Source organism: Vigna angularis, chromosome 7 (genome assembly GCF_016808095.1).
Source record: "Vigna angularis cultivar LongXiaoDou No.4 chromosome 7, ASM1680809v1, whole genome shotgun sequence".
Lineage (NCBI taxonomy): Eukaryota > Viridiplantae > Streptophyta > Magnoliopsida > Fabales > Fabaceae > Vigna > Vigna angularis.
In genome coordinates, this window is record NC_068976.1 from 32,506,069 (window position 1) to 32,526,189 (window position 20,121).

At 33.3% G+C, this 20,121-nt stretch overlaps 1 protein-coding gene across 1 annotated transcript; it reads left to right on the plus strand.

The window, feature by feature from the left end:
• Positions 1–9,941: 9,941 nt before the first annotated feature.
• LOC128197890 (uncharacterized) lies at positions 9,942–11,085 on the plus strand. Its single transcript, XM_052880738.1, has 4 exons — positions 9,942–10,038; positions 10,153–10,510; positions 10,870–10,973; positions 11,066–11,085. Exons 1-4 carry the CDS (start codon positions 9,942–9,944, stop codon positions 11,083–11,085), a joined length of 579 nt encoding a protein of 192 aa, XP_052736698.1.
• Positions 11,086–20,121: the final 9,036 nt, after the last annotated feature.

Genomic DNA, 20,121 nt, shown 5'->3' on the forward strand with positions numbered 1-20,121 from the left:
TCCTACACTAATGTTCATAAAGTTTACTTCCAAATCCAGTTCCACTCACCTCTAAATATCCTAAAAAATAACAATCCACTCACTCTCAAATCTCATCAAATGTATTTACTCTCTCCTCCAAATCTATCCTATAAAGCGAGCACATCTAATTAATAAATATATTTACTTTTAGAAACAAATACACTTCACCAAATTCAAGAAAAAAATATATTAACTTTTTTAAAACGAAATATTCCTTTTTACTTAACATCTTTAAATTGTTTAACAATTACATATCAACAAATAATCACCAAATATATAGATAAAAGTAGTATAAGCTTACAATTGTGATAATATTATTTATTTTTCATACTTATCTTATTCTATTTTAATAACATTGTTTCTCTAAAAGCAATGTAGTCTCGTGTAAAATTGCTATCATCTCTAAAAGCACTGTATACATACAAAAGACTAATTAATGGAGTGAGTTTGAAGTTACTTTTGGAATTTGGATTTTGACTTTTGCATTTCTTCATTAAACGGCAAGATAGGGTTTTTGCTTAATCCAAATCCATAAAGTATTATATATGTTCCCATGAATAATTTATGTTAATGGATTTTTACTTAATTGAATGGTGGAGCTATTTAATTTGGTTACGTCTAATTTCTATTTTGTTAATGCTTATCTAACTGTGCTTTTATATGCCAAGAATGGCTCCCACACTGCATACTCATGTCATTTTATTTACATTTTCTAATTTTTTTCAAATTATTTAATAAACACACTTTATTAAAAAAAATTATCTTATCATACAAAATGATATAATAAATATGGTTAGAATCAATGACATTTGAATTACTAATATTTTAGAATTCAGTTGGAGATCTCAGCTTAATTAAAAATGAAATTAATTTATAATAAATAAGTGAAAATAAATTTTGGAAAAGGTTATTAACTCTTTAAATAAATATAATTTTTTCATATATATTAGTGTACTAAAACTAGAAATAACAACAAGATCGGGTATAGATAGTATTATCCGGTATTCCTATCCACACAAAAAAAATCATCCGCTACCCATTTAAAAAATGTTTGCGAGTATTTTAAAATTCGTGGATATTTTTAAATATTTAAAAAATTATATTTTATAAATTTTTAAAATAAAATTTAAATAAAATTACAAATAATATATATAATATAATATAAATTAAATTAAATATAAATTAAAATTTAATATAATTTAGTTTTAATTTTAATTAAATTTAACTTAATAAATATTAATTTAATTTTTTATTTTCTTTTTTGATAGCGGATACCCGGTATAAATAGTATAATGCTTACATCCGATCAATTTATAAGCAGTTATTAAAATATCTATTAGACATTATCCGTAGATAATAAATGTCCGTAGATACCAACTATATTATATCCGTAAATACTTCGTAAACACAACTTTTTTTGTCATCCATAAACTAGAACAATGTATGGTTAAAGAGAAAATTCATTTGGACTTTTTAAAATATGTAAAATTATTATTTAAGAAAGACTAGAATTTATCTTCAAAATCATAGTGTACAATTTTTATCAAATAAAACTATCTTATCATGCAAATGCCGTAATAAATATATTTTTATCAATATATATTATCTTCATGAACAAATAAAATGACAGAATTGTTTATAATATACGACGATCACGATAAGAAGACACCACGTAGAGAATTTTGTCTGAAGTAATGATTTTATATTCTTAAAATTATAATTGATGTGAATATGATAATTGAAAAATCAATTTTAGGCCTATTTACAAATACTTTTTCAGTTACTTTTTCATATTTTTCGAACACATTTAAAATTTTAAATTAAATAAATAAGTGAAACAGATAAAGAGAAATAACTTTTCAAGAAATAAAACATAGTAAAAAATCATTTTTATAATTTTCAAAAACTTCAAGAATATACATTTGTACTTTAATTTTTTATGTATGATTCTAATTTTTTTAATTTTAATTTTATTATTTTAACTAATTAAATTACTTTTTAACAACCTTTGGATGAATATGTTAAAATAATAATCTAACTAAAAGTTTAGACATTTTTAATGTGGAGATTAAATTTTCGAAAAATTAACACTGTATATCATAAATTAAAGAAAAAAAATTATAATTTTAATAATTTAAATGTATATTTGTATTAGTTAGGAAGTATATATTTTATAGGGTTAAATATGTTTTTAGTCCTTTAACTATCAAGCGATTTTGGGTTTAGTCCCTATTCGAAAGTTTTGTTCATTTTAGTCCTCTTAGTTTTGAAACTCTTATAATTAGTCCTTAAAATTGGACGACGTTAACTTTTTCACAAACGTGGCAAATTGCCAAGTTGCTTTTCTTTTTAGAAATTGATTGCCACGTTACTGCTGTCCATTCCAAGCTCGTGAACGTCCAACCCTTCGTCGCCGGTTACCGCTTCGGCTCCGTCACCGTCGCACACAATGGAAGTCCAGATAAAGAGCCAATTGCCCTGGGATGAAATAGCTGATTGAGAAAAGTAATAGAATTACCTGGTCCCATTGTGGGTGCAAGGGTTTGTGCTTGAGGAGGCGGCACAGATGCATATGATGATGAGGACAGATTCTAGGCAAGAGATGGATTACCCATGTTTAAAGGGTGCATTGTAGCTGAAGGTATTGGCTGAGCACCTTGCAGAGATGACATGGAAGGAAACTACAACCAAGGAACACCAATCTTACAGCATCAACCCAAACGAGCAATTAATTAGTGACTTAGCGTAATAGAAAGTCAGCATATCAAATTTCAACTTTCCAGTATTTCCAAAGCCAGGTGATTAGAGAAAAATATAGTAAACGAATATATACCACAATACTTGCCGATAAAAATAGTTTAGGATAAAGTTGCAAACTTAAAAATCGAATTGTAATAGTACCATCGCATTATTGTATGGATGGCATAGATGTGTAGATAACAAAGGAAAGATATCATAATTATTGATTTGATCTAAAGAAATCAATCGAAATCATATAAATTCGATTTGGTGTAATTAGGATCTGATTTAGTTTCATTCTTTTTTTAGATTAGATACCACCCCAAAATTGGGAACCGTAATCACAACGGCAGAGGAGGACTTCCTCGACCTCTCTCAGGCCTTCAGTGATTTCTCCGCATGTAGCAACGACATCTCCGGTGAGCTGTAGCGCCTTGCAACACTCCCATCATCGGAATGCGTGCAGAAGAACAATATATCTAGAGAAGTGGAGCTGAAGCCCTGCACGGGTTTCCTGCAGAGGGAGAGCTTCTCCACGGAGATTATTGAGAGCATTTTGCCAGAGGATCTCTAGCTGACGGTGAAGATTTGCATTGACGGCCTCCAATTGTAGTTGGTGGCGGTAAAGCGCTCCGCAGCGGAGAAGCTCCGGCTGCTAGCGAAGAACCGCGCCAACAACCGAATTTTGATTGCGGAGTCCGGCGCATTGCCTGTTCTTGTTCCTCTTCTCCGTTGTAGTGATCCTTGGACGCAGGAACATGCGGTAACCGCGCTGTTAAATCTATCTCTCCACGAGGACAATAAAATGCTGATAACCAATGCAGGAGCAGTGAAGTCGCTGATTTATGGGTTGAAAACGAGAACGGAAACTTCGAAGCAAAACGCGGCATGCGCGCTTTTGAGCCTGGTGTTGGTGGAAGAGAACAAAAGCTCCAACGGAGCCGAAGCGGTAACCGGCGACGAAGGGTTGGACGTTCATGAGGTTGGAATGGCCAAAGATAACGTGACAATCAATTTCTAGAAAGAAAAGCAACGTGACAGAGAGTAAAAAGGGAAGTTGGCTCGCCGTTTGCCACGTTTGTACAAAAGTTAACGTCGTCCAATTCTAAGGACTAATTATAAGAGTTTCAAAATTAAGAGGACTAAAATGAACAAAACTTTCGAATAGGACTAAATCCAAAATCGTTTGATAGTTAAAGGACTAAAAATATATTTAACACTATTTTCTAATATTTATACTAAAATTACTATTTCACACATATATATATATATATTAATAATAATAATAATAATAAGTATTATTATGATCAAAATTCATTAGAAATATTAAAAATTCGTCGATAATAATTTTTTAATGGACTTTTGATAGATCAAAATTACCAGTAATAGAATCGTTGGTAAATTTATCGATGGAATTTTAAATTCGTCGATAATTAAAAATATTCATAATAAACAAAGAAAAAAACCATCAGTAAGATCTATCGGTAAATACCGTAATTTGGTTCATCTTTTTTCTTGTCTCTCCTTCTTCTTTTCTCTTTTAAGGTTCAATTTTTTTCTAGACTCAGGCGAGACCACAACCCTTACAAAGACCTACTACCGCATGGCCCTCCCACCGCATGAACCTCCCACGAGAACCACCGACATCTACACTAGTCATCACCGCGAACCTCGTTGACGCATGATGACCATTTCTAACACCAGGTTCCACCATGCGCCTTTATCATTAGCGTTTTCTTTGTTCGCAATGGGATGTTTGTCAGAGTCGTTGATCTGCTCTATCCTCCTCCAAGTCGCCGGTGCAACTATGTGTATCAGCCATAATCACACGTTTTGTTTCCATTTTTTGAAATTTGAATCTTCCAGTTGTTGCTTCTAAAAACGATAGGATGGTGATGAAATTTTTATTCTGTGTGAGTGAGTGTTTGAAAAATGGAGGATTAAGGATGAAGAATGAAAAATGAGGTGTTTATTGGAGATGGATGACATGTTTGAAAATTTTCTCAACAAACTTTGAATGAAGGATGAAGATATGGTGAACTGCAAAGTGGATATATGAGAGAAAATTTCACGCTCCGACAAAAGAAAAACTTATCGATAAATAAAATAATTATTATTATCAATGATTTTATAGACAGAAAAATACACCGATAAATTATCCACCAATAAAATTCATTAGTAATTGAAATTTCAAAATTCATTAATAAAAATGATTGATAATTTAAATCTATCGATAAATTTATTTTCGTCGATAGAATTTTATCAGTAATTTTAAAATTTTTTGTAATAATATATATATATATATATATTCAATTAATTAATTCATTTACACTTTGTATAATTAATTAAAATAAGTTTTTCCTTACATAAGATACCATTTTTCTACTCTCTTTTCATATAGCTTATTTTATGTTCTTAACTTTTGGTCAAAAGTTGGATTGTAGGTTGGCATATTTGTTTTAAAGTCTTAAATTTGCATAACTTTGGCTAAAGATGACAAGGTAATCAATTGAAGAAGAACAAAGACAACTACAAACAATATTAATCAAAATAAATGATAACCCTGAAAATAATAATTGTTTGCTAATTCATTTATTAAGTAATAATGAAGATTGAGTTAATGATGAAATTATATTAGAGTCACCAAAATAACCAAAACAATTAAAACAAGAAGAAAGAAAATATTTTTTGGTAATTATTTTAGTCGTGAATGTTAAAAAGTCAGAAAATAAATTAGGAAAGTTACTACACACAATATTAGACTAAAAACAACAGTGCTTATTGTCTGACAAAAAAAAGAGAGTAGAAACTTATTAAAATGAAATCCTTGCATTTGGTTATTCTTAGTAGTTTGTTTAAGAAGTTGAATTTATTTTTAGAAACAAAGATAGAAAATAAAAATAATGATATACCCTATTCTCTTTTAATAATATTTTCTTAAAAAGGGATCTGGTTGCCTAATACTTCCTAAAACGTTTAAAATATAATTTTTATCTCTATGAAATTTTAATTACAAGAGTAGTTCACTATATTAATATATTATTCAATTATTAATAAAAAATTGTTACCATGTTTATTATAATGATATGTATGTATTAAAATTAATTATGAAAGATATTAATATATTATATAAATATGTAGGTTGATGTTATTATTATTTACATATATGTAGCATCTTTTTCAAACCAATGCAATATGTGATTAATATATCTCTGATTCAAGATATTTATTTTAATTTATATTTATATAAAGAGAGGGAAAATATGATTAAAAAATAATTTAATATATGTATATATATATATATATTTAAAAGAGTATTTTAAAATTTAAATTAAAAAAGATAAAGTGTGTTTTCATTCAAATATTAAACTGTCTCAACTTAGTGCGTGTGTGGCTAATGTAGTTTTTGTGTCAAAATTCGATATAGTACATAAATTAATATTTAAAAAAACGATATAATAACAAACAAAATAGTTATATATCAAAATTTACCTTATTAATACCATAAAGTTTCATGGTAATTAAATAAATATGTAAATATGCATTATATACTATAATATAAAAAGCACGTTAAACAATATAAAAAATTGTATATAATAATTTTTGAAAGATTTTGGACAAATTAATATGCATGAGACAAATAAACAGTTTAAAATTGTTGAATTTTTATTGATTGATTAAATGCATGAAAAATATACTTTGACACATATAATTTTTTTTTATATTCATTTAATACTATACTTCCTTATTTTTTTACTTTCTTTTTTGAAAAGTTACAAAAATTCATTCTTTTAAGACTATTTTATCTTTTGTTAAGTGTATCAAATGGATGTATTACTCTTACTTTCTCTAAATGTATATTTTAGCTAAGTGTCTCACTTGTATAAGTGTTATTTTAAGAAAATAAATTTATCTATTGTATTTCTATATTCAAACATGAAGGTTTTGCTACCTGAATTGTCCTCATCAATGTCCTTTAAGATAACATTGAGAAAGACAAAAACAATTTTCTATAATTAAATAATTCTTTATTTATAATAATTATTAAATTTCATGTTTTTAAATGAATATATTACTTTAAAATAAATTAAGAAAAGTGAGAGCCATTTTATTAAAAATAAGAAAATTTGGGCTTCATAAATATAAATTTGTTCCTGCTTCTTTTTCGTGGCGTCAAATCTTAATGAAATCGTAAAAAGAGGTATGAGTTAGCAAGAAGAGATTAATCATGATAATTCTTATAGATGACCCATATATTCCATGAATGAAGAAAATGAATAAATTTACATTGAATCTCACTTCTCCTATGTATTTTTCTAAGAACAAATGTGTATGTCTATTTTAACATTAAAGACTGTGAATATTATTTCACCAAAAGAAGTTTCCAAAAGATCTGTCACTTTCTATATGACCTGAAACTTTCCAAAAGAAGCTTTCTGGAATTTTTCAAATAAGATTTTTGAAATCTGATTTTTGAAACAAAATTTCTAAAATGCATGAAATGCTTTCTGGAACAAGCTTTCTCGAATAGAATTTTCAAAATGATTTTTCCATAACAACCGTGCATGAAAACACATAAAACATTGATGTGAGGTGCAGTGATGAAAAATGTTTTTTTTGTTGTTGTTATTGTAAGGTTGCAGTTAGTAATGTAGAGATGCAGGAAGCAATAGCCTGCAATAAAAATGTCTGGTAAGTATTGGACACGTTTTTTATTTAGGCAGTGGCATTTTTAATACGTAATTACCTTTTGCTGTCCATTTATTTTTTAATATACTTCATTTTATTTTTGTCAAAGTTTATTCCAATAATATTCTTAAATACTATTTTGGCTTCATTCAATATTTTAAAATTTTGTTATTTAAACAATTAATTTAGTGCATAGATTAGTTAAACGTGTGGATTGATAATTGAACCGCATGAACTGATTTATTTTAAACATATAAAACTTATATTAAAAGACATCGTTTGTTAAAATAGGTAAACCGATTTGACCCGACCCGATCCACCAAGGGTTGGTCACTTAGTGAACCAACCCAATCCGACTCATTTATTAGTAAGTTGAAAAAATTCGAATCTGACTCGACCCACTATGGATTGATGAGTTAAATGGGTTCACTCACTTAATATAAGTTTTTCCCCATCAACAATATAATAAAAATAATAATATTGAAACACAAAAATAATAAATAATTAAATTAATTAGATGAATTATTGAGTCAACCCGGCTCACCACGGGTTCTACCCAGGTGAGCCAGGTTGAAAACTAACCTACATAAAAAAATTACATTTTTTTCAAACCTAACCCAGCTCAAACCCGTGGTGGATCGGATTGGTTCGCGGGACTACGTTTAATAAATCAATCTCAGTACATTTACATTAAACCAAACATTAATTTAGCAGTAAAGGGAAATATATGTGAAAACCAACCCCAATTATTTTTGTACACATGGCATACCCAATAAAGTTTCGAATGTTTCTTCCTACACCTCAAGAATTTCAGCCTCACCTCCAACTTTTCTGATAATGCCATTTTTGTCCTTTGACCGATCAAGATTCTCTTTTCCCCTATTTTTAAAACGAAAACGTTTCTTTAACAACGTTTATTTGCCAACGATTTGACAACGCCACATGGCGGTTGTCGATTGGCTGAATTTGAAAAAGAAATATATACAATTGATCAGGCGAGGGTATTATCAGAAGGGAAATTTACGAATTTTCTTTCACGCTTTCCCTATTCTTCTTTCATTTGCAGTTACGTTCTCTCATCTCTCTCGTTCTCTCATCTCTTTCGTTCTCTCATCTCTCTCGTTCTCTCATATCTCTCGTGTTCAAACCCTAAAGCCTCACCTTCTACTGGATGGTTGGTATTGTGCCTTCTTGCTGTTATGGACGTCCGTCTTATGCAACATTGAAGCCGTCTTCAACGTCCTTGTCGAGCATTAGTATTGTGCCTTCTCGCTGTCGTGGTGTTTTTTGGTACTGCGCAAACCCTAACCATGTTCTCCAACATTGGCGTTTTCGTGTTGTGCGAACCCTAACCATCTTCTTGACCATTGTTGTTTTGTTTATCTTATAACTGCAGGTCCAATGGCAGCCCAAAAAGGAAATGTAAGATGAAATGTAATTTTTTTTTATAGATGATGTGTTATCCTTTGAGTTTTAGTTAATAATCATGTTTTGTTAATTTTGTGTAGTGGCGCCTTCGTACCTCGATGGATTCATCCACCATTGTTGAAATGAATCGCTTACTAGGAAACACTCATGTAGAGCGCATTAGGATGACTCCATTTAGGTGGTGTTTGCATATTCTAAGCCCTTTGGAGGTCAATTTGAAATTATTGAAGGTGATGATCTGCCGCTGAGCTGGGCACGATGTTAGTTTTAGAGTTAGTCAACAATTGGTCCCATTTACTGTTTTTGATGTGTTCATGAGTTTAGAAATAGGTGGTTTAGACATCCCTTTTGATGAATAAGTAGTGGATTGGTTGGTCAAATGTTTAATCCAAAAACCACTACTTTGAAGGAGCTGATTGACATGTTTAATGTGATTGTCCAGGATCAAAACATTAAGGTTGATGTAGTATGTATGTTATATATATATTAATGTGTTTGGTTGCATTTTATTTTCCTAGGAAGTTTGTCTATGTTTCTAACATGCCTTGTGCAGTGTTAGATGACTTAGACAATTTGTGTCTATACGATTGGGGCACCGGTGTATACAAACATATTGTACATAATTTAAATAAATGTATGAAGAAAATAATGTCGGGAGCTATCGCCCAGTCACTGAGTCTTAGTGGCAATGTGGCCGTGTTGCAGGCAACATGATTTTATAATTGTTTCACTCAATAGAATGGACAACATTGTACAATATGGGTCACTATTTATTTTGATATTGTAGGCTTTGGCAGTTGAAAGACTTTCTTTGCATGGTCATGCTTCTCACAGGAGGTTCCCGTGCATATTGCGATGGTTCCCGTATAACTCAAGGACAAAAAAAATTGAACATATCTTTCAGACCGGAGGTGTAAGTCTTTCAACCTTTGTTATATATTTTTTCGTAATTATTGATGGTCGTATTTCACTAATTTTGTTGTTTGTGTTTGGTATAGTTAAATCTCGAGTGATATGTAAGTAAGCAAGATCGTCAATTGCCCGAAATCCGTGCTATTTTTCACATGGATGACGGAGGGATGAGTGAAGGATCGTTTCCTGAACGATCCAAGGTTGAGGAAGCAGATGATGAAAGCTCCAATGACGACACTTGGGAAGCAGGTGCTGAGGAAAGAATGAGGAAAAACAATAAAAATATCATAACATTGAATGCCAAGATTGGAGTTCTTATGAGGGAGTTAATTGAAATTTATCAAACTCCAATCTTTAATGAAGAAGCTGCATGTGGTAATGATGAAGAAGGTGGTGGTGGAGGTCATGAAGCACCTGCAAGTGGAGGTGATGAAGAAGGTGATGGTGGATTTGATGAAGAAGCTGCTGGTGGAGCTGCTGAAGACCCTGCAGGTGCATTTAATGAACAACCAGGAGATGACGAACCTGCGCATGAAGATGAGAAAGTTTCAGCATCTCATCATCCAAGTGTTTGTATTGAAATTGATGATGATGGTGATGATGATGAAGGGGAGGTACCATTGGCGATCCCCCCTTTGCACAGTTTTGTTGGTGATCCAACCACTATTGTCGATGTTGACCAATTGTACTATGCAGTCAACGTAAGAGACACTGTACACAGGTAATTGATGAGAATTGTATTTATCATTGGTGAAAGGTGATTGTTTCTGATTGAATAATATTTATTTTTTAGGGTTGTATGTGAAATAATTGGTCAGACCTTGAGCACAACTTCATGTTACACTTTAGCACCAACCAAATACGTTGATAACACGATAACTATTATGTGACATTGCTTTATGTTTAATGTTGGTGGTTATGTTAATAATTTGTACAATTTTCATTGCGTAGGTGGTGTTATTTGCTACTACAATTGTACAAATTTGGTTTATGATTGCACAATTTCTGTTTAAAAATAAATTGCTTATTGTCATTTAATGTTGTATTGTTTAACTTGTTATTGTATTTCTTATTTGGTAGGCTGAAAATCTTCAACGATTTTTTTGCATCTTGTACAATAGACTGGAAGGGAGTATTGGACCTTTGTCTGTTGAATAAGCAAATATCTCATCCCAACCAAACTTGTAAGTTGTTATAACCATTGTCTTTAAATATTTGGTGTTGTCATTAATGTACGTTGTGAGAACTACTATATGTTGTGCTTGTATTGTTTCAGACATGATTGTGGAGTTATAATGTTAAAAGCAATGAAAATTTGGGATGGAGAGGACAAATAGAATGGGAAAATCATGCCTCAATATACGAATGTAAGTATCATTATGATTGTTAGAAATATTTGATGATTGTGTTAATTTCTAAAGTGCAAAATGTTGATTTCAGAAGGAGTTGCTTGGAATTAGAAAGAAATATGTATGTGAGTGGATCCTCGACAACGAGAACATTAGAAGAATGGAAGCGCTAGCGGAATATGGAATGTTGTAGGATTGTTTCCATTTGTAGAAAATTTGTTTGTATTTAGAGGAAGATGGATTTTTTCCAATAAGATTGTTATATGTACATATTGTAACAAACAATGATATATATGTACAGATTGTAACAAACAATGATATATATGTACAGATTGTTATTGCAATAAGATGATAGCTTTCATGATTACTTTGTGTAATGTCATTTTATTTACGTTGTGTGTGTTTTGATGACAAAGGAATGCGCAATATTAATAAGTCTTTTAAATTAATCCAATGGTTTACCAAGTTCAGTGAACTCCTGAAACATGTGGAGGAAAAAACCACATAGGTAATCAATTACAACTGGCTGGTAAACGATTACACGAGTAAAATTTGTCTTTTGTACACACACTTCAACTACAGGAGCCACCTATGGTAACCTGGGTGACCATGGTCAAAATTTGTAAGTTTCTTACATAAGTCCAGTGGTTTTCACTTGATTTTGTTGTTCAAATGTGAGTTGAGGCTGGGAAGTAATGTTTGGGCACCCCATGATGGAGGAAACGAACAATGTTTATGAGATGAGTGATAACAGTTGAAAAACTGTTATTTTCATGCTTAAAATTGATATTAAAAGCAACCTTTAGACTTAGAAACTAGCTTGAAATCAATGCTTTTATCTATATTTTCAGAAATAAGAGAGCTGGACAGGTTTATGCTTGATTTAAGTGTTTTTGTGCAGGTTTTAAGGTGAATTTGGTGAAAGAAGTGAAGAAGGAGAGAGATGACATTAGAAAAGACAAGAAAGAGTGCAAAAAGAGAAGTCGAAGGCACCGCTCAGCGGCATTTTACCGCTGAGCGGCACTCAGGAGGTTGCGAGAGTCACGCTGAGGGGCAAAATGGCCGCTGAGGGGAAGAAAAGAAGACGCGCAACCACCGCTGAGCGGTATTTACCGCTGAGCGGCACTTTTTGGGCTTGGGCTTTTGTAATCTTTTGTAACTCTAGAATAGTATATAAGGACTTGCACGTCCTAGGGTTAGGGATCTTTGGCAGAAACGAGGCAAACACTCTCTCTTCCACCCCTTTGAAGGAGGATCTTGGATGCTCTGGCTACCTCTTCACCTTTATTGGGTTTATTCTTTCATTCTTTCATTATTGTTCATCTAGGTTCACCATGAATATGGTGAACTAAACCTTGTATGTTTGTTGGGGAATCAATGTAATCTCTTGAAGCTCTCATATATGGAATTTATGCTTGCATCTTAATTTAAGACTTATGCTTTCTTTCATCATTAGTTAGGGTTTTTCCTCTTTGCTCAATGCTTGCATTGTTTAACTCATTCTATTGCATGATTATTGGTTTTGTCGATACGGACACGTACGGGGAAGTCTAGATCCGGGGAATTTCTCCCAATATTATACTGACAATATTCTATTGGTTGCCTTTAAGCTCCTGCACTCATGAACTAATCATTAGGAATGCTAGGAATTGTATGAACTATTTGATTAGGGAGAAGCCATCTAGAATGGTACATTAGAGAGTGGCATTAACAATGATGATTTGAATGTGGAATTTCTAAAATGTATGAGAGTGGATGAGATGAAATTGACCCCCAACAACATATTCATTCATATAATCCATTGAAAGTGTTTATCTTTTGTCTTTGCCATTGATCAATTCATGCATACATGTTTAGTTTTCGTCTTGCATAATATAATCCAATTATTTCGTTTGTAAGTCTTAGCTAATCAACAAACCACACAACTAAACTAGGCCGTGAGTCCTTTGGGAAGAACGATACTTGGTCTTACCAAGTTTATTACTTGAACGATTCGGTCATACTTGCCGATTGTGAAACAAGTTTGTGACATCATATTTTGGTGCTTACAAATTTGTCCATCAAGTTTTTGGCGCCGTTGCCGGGGACTCTGGTTTAACTGGTTAATTTGTGTGATTATTGATTATCTTTGACTTATTTTTTTATTTTTAATTTAAATTTCGAATTTTTTTTTATTTATTTTTTTTTTCTGTTTATATTTTACAGTTTGTATCTTATTTGATTTGATTTTATTTTTTTTTATTTGATTAGATTAGATTTTATTTGATTTGACTAGATTATATTTGATTTGATTTTATTTGATTTGATTAGATTAGATTTTATTTTATTTTATTTTACCTTATTAGATTAGATTAGATTTGATTTTATTTTATTTTATTTTATTCTATCTTATTTTATTTTATCTTCTGAATCTTTTATCTTCTGAATATATATCTTCTCCTATATCTTTTTGTGCTAACAAATATTTTCTAGAGTTTTGTGCCTAATGTTTGCAGGATGCAATTCGGTCAAGAATTTAACTATATGGGCACTCAATTCTTCCAAGGTCAACAAAGGAAAGCAAGAGATCTCATCTTTCAGGCAAGGCATGGAGGAATCATTAGGTCATGCATGGGACAGATATAAAAGCCTATTAAGAAAGATTCCCACACATGGATTTGACGAAGTGGAAGTAGTCCTAATCTTCCTTGAAGGTCTTGGTTCACAAACCAAGATGATGCTTGACGCCTTAGCAGGAGGAAATATCAAATGGAAAACTTCAGAGGAAGCCGCAGAAATAATTGAAAACATGGCTACTAATGATAATGAGCTACACAGTGAGAGAGGAGCTCCTATGCAACAAAAAGGAGTTCTGCAGATGCAATCCAATGATGCCTTGCTAGCTCAGAACAAGATACTAACTCAACAATTGGAGAATCTCACAAAGATACTTGCACAACTACCCAAAGAGTTGAAGACTGCTGCACAGGTACAATCCCAGTTGTGCGAATTATGTGGAGGCGACCATATCAATGGTCAATGTGCCTTTTCAGTAGAAGCAATGGAGGATGTAAAATACATGACCAATCAACACCGTCAAGGGAACTACAATCAAGGGTGGAAACCACACCCAAGCATTGGTCAAGGGCAAACTGGGCAAGCTGGTCAATTTAATAAGCAGCAGCAGCAACCAACCTTATGGCAACAAATTTCTATACTTAATGAAAGATCAATAAGGTTGGAAGAAATTCTTCAGCAATTTATACAGAAAACTGAATCTTCTCAAAAGAGCACTGAAGCTGCTATTAAGAACTTGAAGATTCAAATGGGGCAGATTACCAAGCAGTTGGAAGAAAGGCCTGACACGGATTTTGGGGCTAATACTGAGGTTAACCCCAGGGGAGAGTGTCAAGAGCTAGTGAGTGTAAATGTTGAAAAAGTTGAGTTGGAAAAAGAAGAGAGAAAAGAGAGAGAAGAGAAAGAAGAAGAGAAAATTTGTGTGAAGATTGAGAAGGTGAGTAGAAAAAGAAAAGAAAAAAAGAAAGTGAGAGAAAAGAGAAAGAGGACGAGAGAAAAAAATAAAGAATCATATGAAAAATCTCGTCCCCATCCAAAGAAGTATCATAGGAAGAAGGAATTTGAGTGCTTTATGGAAATCTTCAAGAAATTGGAGATTAAACTTCCTATGATTGAGACACTGCAACAAGTTCCTGGTTTGATCAAATTTCTGAAGAAGTTCAGTAGAAAGAAGAAAAAGAAGAAGGAACTTGAGCTTTACTGGGTCAAGCTACTGACGTTAAAAGAGCGCTTGCTGGGAGGCAACCCAGTGATTTACAAACTTTTGACTTTTGATTTGGTTTTGTAATTTTTAATTTGTGGATATTATTTTGTGAATATTTTGTTGGATCCAGCATCTACTGAAGGATGCTAGGTGGTTAAGTATCTACTGAAGGATACTAAGTTTGTAACACCTACTGATGGGTGTTGGTGAGAAGATTTTGCACCTACTGATGGGTGCTGGTAAGTTTGAAACACCTACTGATGGGTGTTGGTGGATTTTGGGTCAGGCTCGTGACGTTAAACAAGCGCTACCTGGGAGGCAACCCAGTTGATTGATTGTTTTTTGTTTGTTTATTTTAGTTAGGGTTTGCATATGCATTTTTAAACATTGAATTGCAGGGAACCAATGAGGGGCATGTCTAGGAGGCACGTAGGTTAAGAAAAGAAGGAGAAGAGCACATCACGAAAGTGCCGCTGAGCGGCAACTTACCGCTGAGTGGTACTCTCGCAGAATGAGCTTTAGTTCCCCTTAGTGGAACCCGAGCCCATTAGGGTATTTTTATACCCTAAGCTGTGCAAATGCTTTTATTTTCAGACTCTTCTCTGCACACACACTCCTACATACCTTTTCAAAGGTTCTCTACAACTTTTCCCTCATCCCTCTTTAGAAAATCTCCCTTCCACTCACTTGCTCACTAGTTTTCCATCTAAGTTTGGGGTTGGGAGAGAGCATCATTGAAGGGGCTGATTTCTTCATTGTGGTTTACTAATGCTTAACAATGTATCTTTTGGTTTTGTGAATTATGTTTGATGCAGGGATGGCCTCCTCATCGAGCAAAAGGAATCAAGACTATAGGATCCAAGAAGCGGAAGATACAGAGGACAGCTCAGACTGATGAGGAGCTGAGATAGCATTTACTGATGAATGCTATCATATGATTATGCTTTTGTGGTTTAAGTTTTCTGAACTTATTTGTTTTCGGTTTTAGATTAGGGTTTGATGTACTCTCTTGAAAACCTGGTTTTGTGTGATGGTTTACTATTAACTGTGATTGTTTGATAAGTAATGCTTGATGATGCTTATTGATTGATTGATGTTGAGATGATGTGCACATTAAATGCTTATACAGGTGATTCACAAGCTTTGTGAACAAATGCAGGATATCATGATTGTGATTGTGAAATTAAGCAGGATGTGTATGTCAAATGTGAATGAGCTTATATGTGAGGTTTTGAGCTCCAGAGTTGTTATTGTTGAATGTTATTACTTTGAAAGCATGAATGATTTTGCCCAGGTTTTCTATGATTGAATCAATTGCTTGTTTTGCATCATATGATCAAGGCCGTGTTGTTGAAACCTTTTTTATTGGCCAAATACATAAAATTAGCCCACTAAAAGAGAACACTTTGTGTTCTATCCTTTGAACCCTTAGCCTTGAACATACACTGAAAACCCTTGATTGAAAATCTTTACCTTGAGTTAAGTAGAAGATCTTGTGTGGTATTGTTAAATGTTCAAGTTTGGGGTTGTTGGGAAAACATAAAAAGCATTGAGCTAAGAGCTAAAAAGTAAGAATATGCAAAGAAAAACGAAAAGAAAAGAAAAAGAAGTAAAGCTCAATGCAATTGCAATTGTAAAAGGCAAGTTGGGAATGAATAAGATGATTGTGTTGTTATGATTCTCTTAACTCAAGGATTTTGCGATCCAGAAAAAACCAATTTTCTTGTTAGCCCAGCCACATTATAAGCCATTGAAAAGTCCTTGTGATGATGCATGCTTGTGAATGTTTTTGATTGTGGTAAAATGAAAGGCAAAGTTCATTCATGTGACATTGTGATAGTAGAGTGAATGAGTGATTACCTCTTATACACGTGTGTGTTGAGTGAAACACTTTACCTAGTGAGGAAATATTCCATAAGCACATGAACATCCATGCTTAATTGATTGATCATTCATGAAAAATAGCATTTGTTGGAATTTAAATGACTTTGTGAACACTAAAGCATGTGCACATCTTGAATGAACTCTTGGTCATAAGGTTGGGTGAAGTTGTTACTTATCTTGAGAAAAAGGATTTTGAATGAGTGAACCATCATATGAATTGGTTGGAGATGGAGTTACATTTTGTTTGCTTGAGGACAAGCAAAGTTCTAAGTTTGGGGTTGTGATAACAGTTGAAAAACTGTTATTTTCATGCTTAAAATTGATATTAAAAGCAACCTTTAGACTTAGAAACTAGCTTGAAATCAATGCTTTTATCTATATTTTCAGAAATAAGAGAGCTGGACAGGTTTATGCTTGATTTAAGTGTTTTTGTGCAGGTTTTAAGGTGAATTTGGTGAAAGAAGTGAAGAAGGAGAGAGATGACATTAGAAAAGACAAGAAAGAGTGCAAAAAGAGAAGTCGAAGGCACCGCTCAGCGGCATTTTACCGCTGAGCGGCACTCAGGAGGTTGCGAGAGTCACGCTGAGGGGCAAAATGGCCGCTGAGGGGAAGAAAAGAAGACGCGCAACCACCGCTGAGCGGTATTTACCGCTGAGCGGCACTTTTTGGGCTTGGGCTTTTGTAATCTTTTGTAACTCTAGAATAGTATATAAGGACTTGCACGTCCTAGGGTTAGGGATCTTTGGCAGAAACGAGGCAAACACTCTCTCTTCCACCCCTTTGAAGGAGGATCTTGGATGCTCTGGCTACCTCTTCACCTTTATTGGGTTTATTCTTTCATTCTTTCATTATTGTTCATCTAGGTTCACCATGAATATGGTGAACTAAACCTTGTATGTTTGTTGGGGAATCAATGTAATCTCTTGAAGCTCTCATATATGGAATTTATGCTTGCATCTTAATTTAAGACTTATGCTTTCTTTCATCATTAGTTAGGGTTTTTCCTCTTTGCTCAATGCTTGCATTGTTTAACTCATTCTATTGCATGATTATTGGTTTTGTCGATACGGACACGTACGGGGAAGTCTAGATCCGGGGAATTTCTCCCAATATTATACTGACAATATTCTATTGGTTGCCTTTAAGCTCCTGCACTCATGAACTAATCATTAGGAATGCTAGGAATTGTATGAACTATTTGATTAGGGAGAAGCCATCTAGAATGGTACATTAGAGAGTGGCATTAACAATGATGATTTGAATGTGGAATTTCTAAAATGTATGAGAGTGGATGAGATGAAATTGACCCCCAACAACATATTCATTCATATAATCCATTGAAAGTGTTTATCTTTTGTCTTTGCCATTGATCAATTCATGCATACATGTTTAGTTTTCGTCTTGCATAATATAATCCAATTATTTCGTTTGTAAGTCTTAGCTAATCAACAAACCACACAACTAAACTAGGCCGTGAGTCCTTTGGGAAGAACGATACTTGGTCTTACCAAGTTTATTACTTGAACGATTCGGTCATACTTGCCGATTGTGAAACAAGTTTGTGACATCATATTTTGGTGCTTACAAATTTGTCCATCAATGAGCAACTTAGGTGAAGTCCTCAAACGTGTGCAGGGAAAAACACCCTGTAATCGTTTACAACTGGCTCGTAAATGATTACACACCTAAAATATAGGTTTTGTACATAAACTTCAACTGTAGGAGCCAACTGTGGTAACTTGGGGGACCATTGTCAAAATTTGTAACTTTCTTACATAAGTCCAGTGATTTTCACTTGATTTTGGTGTTTAAGTGTGCGTTGAGTGTGGGAAGTCATATTTGGGCACCCCATGATGAAGGAAAGGAACAATGTCTATGAGATGAGAAACTTAGGTGAAGTCCTCAAACATGTGCAGGCAAACGATTACACGAACAAAATCTTGGTTTTGTATAGAAACCTCAACTATAGGAGCCAACTGTGGTAACCTAGGTGACCATTGTCAAAATTTGTAACTTTCTTACATAAGTCCAGTGGTTTTCACTTGATGTTGTTGTTTAAGTGTGAGTAGGGGCTAAGAAGTCATGCTTGGGCACCCCATGATGGAGGAAAGGAACATTGTTTGTGAGATGATCAACTTAGGTGAAGTCTTAAAACTTGTGCAGGGAAAAACACCGTGGTAATCGTTTACAACTGGTTCATAAATGATTACGCGAACAAAATCTTGGTTTTGTACAGAAACTTCAATTGCAAGACCCAGCTGTGGTAACCTAGGTGACCATTGTCAAAATTTGTAACTTTCTTACACAAGTCCAGTGGTTTTCACTCGATTTTGTTGTTTAACTGTGAGTAGAGGCTAAGAAGTCATGTTTGGACATCCCATGATGGAGGAAAGGAACAATGTTTATGAGATGAGTAACTTTGGTGAAGTCCTCAAACTTGTTCAGGGAAGAACACCCTGGGAATCGTTTACAACAGGCTGGTAAACGATTACGTGATCAAAATGTTGGTTTTGTACAGAAACTTCAATTGTAAAAACCAGATGTGGTAACCTGGGTGACCATTGTCAAAAGTTGTAACTTTCTTACATAAGTCTAGTGGTTTTCACTTGTTTTTGTTGTTTAAGTGTGAGTAGAAGCTGGGAAGTCATGTTTGGACACCCATGATGGAGGAAAGGAACAATGTTTATGAGATGAGCAATTTAGGTGAAGTCCTCAAACTTGTGCAGGGAAAAACACCCTGGTAATCATTTACAAATGGCTAGTAAATGATTACACGAACAAAATCTTGATTTTGTACAAAAACCTCAACTGCAGGAGCCAACTGTGGTAACATGGGTGACCATTGTCAAAATTTGTAACTTTCTTACATAAGTTCAATGGTTTTCATTTGATGTTGTTGTTTAAGTGTGAGTAGAGGCTGGGAAGTCATGTTTGGGCACCCCATGATGGAGGAAAGGAACATTGTTTGTGAGATGATCAACTTAGGTGAAGTCCTTAAACTTGTGCAGGGAAAAACACCGTGGTAATCATTTACAACTGGTTCGTAAACGATTACACGAATAAAATCTTTATTTTGTACAGAAACTTCAACTACATGAGCCAGTTGTGGTAAGTTGGGTGACCATTGTCAAAATTTTAAATTTTTTGACATATATCCAATGGTTTTCACTCGATTTATTAAGATCACCATTACGCACGAGGTTATCTAATTTGGTATATTCATTTAAGTATTTATCATAAATAATTCGCAAAAGCTTTTTGTAAACATTGATGATGAAAACTTTAAATATTCATAAAGCACTTGAGTATTAAAAACATTACAATATTGAAGTAGCAACA

Excerpts from the sequence above, each read along its gene's own strand:
- LOC128197890 (XM_052880738.1), top strand. The coding sequence starts at position 9,942 with ATGGATGACGGAGGGATGAGTGAAGGATCGTTTCCTGAACGATCCAAG. Across the intron at positions 10,039-10,152 it reads TGACGACACTTGGGAAGCAG|AAGCTGCATGTGGTAATGAT; the intron begins GTGCTGAGGAAA and ends TCTTTAATGAAG. Across the intron at positions 10,974-11,065 it reads ATCTCATCCCAACCAAACTT|ACATGATTGTGGAGTTATAA; the intron begins GTAAGTTGTTAT and ends GTATTGTTTCAG.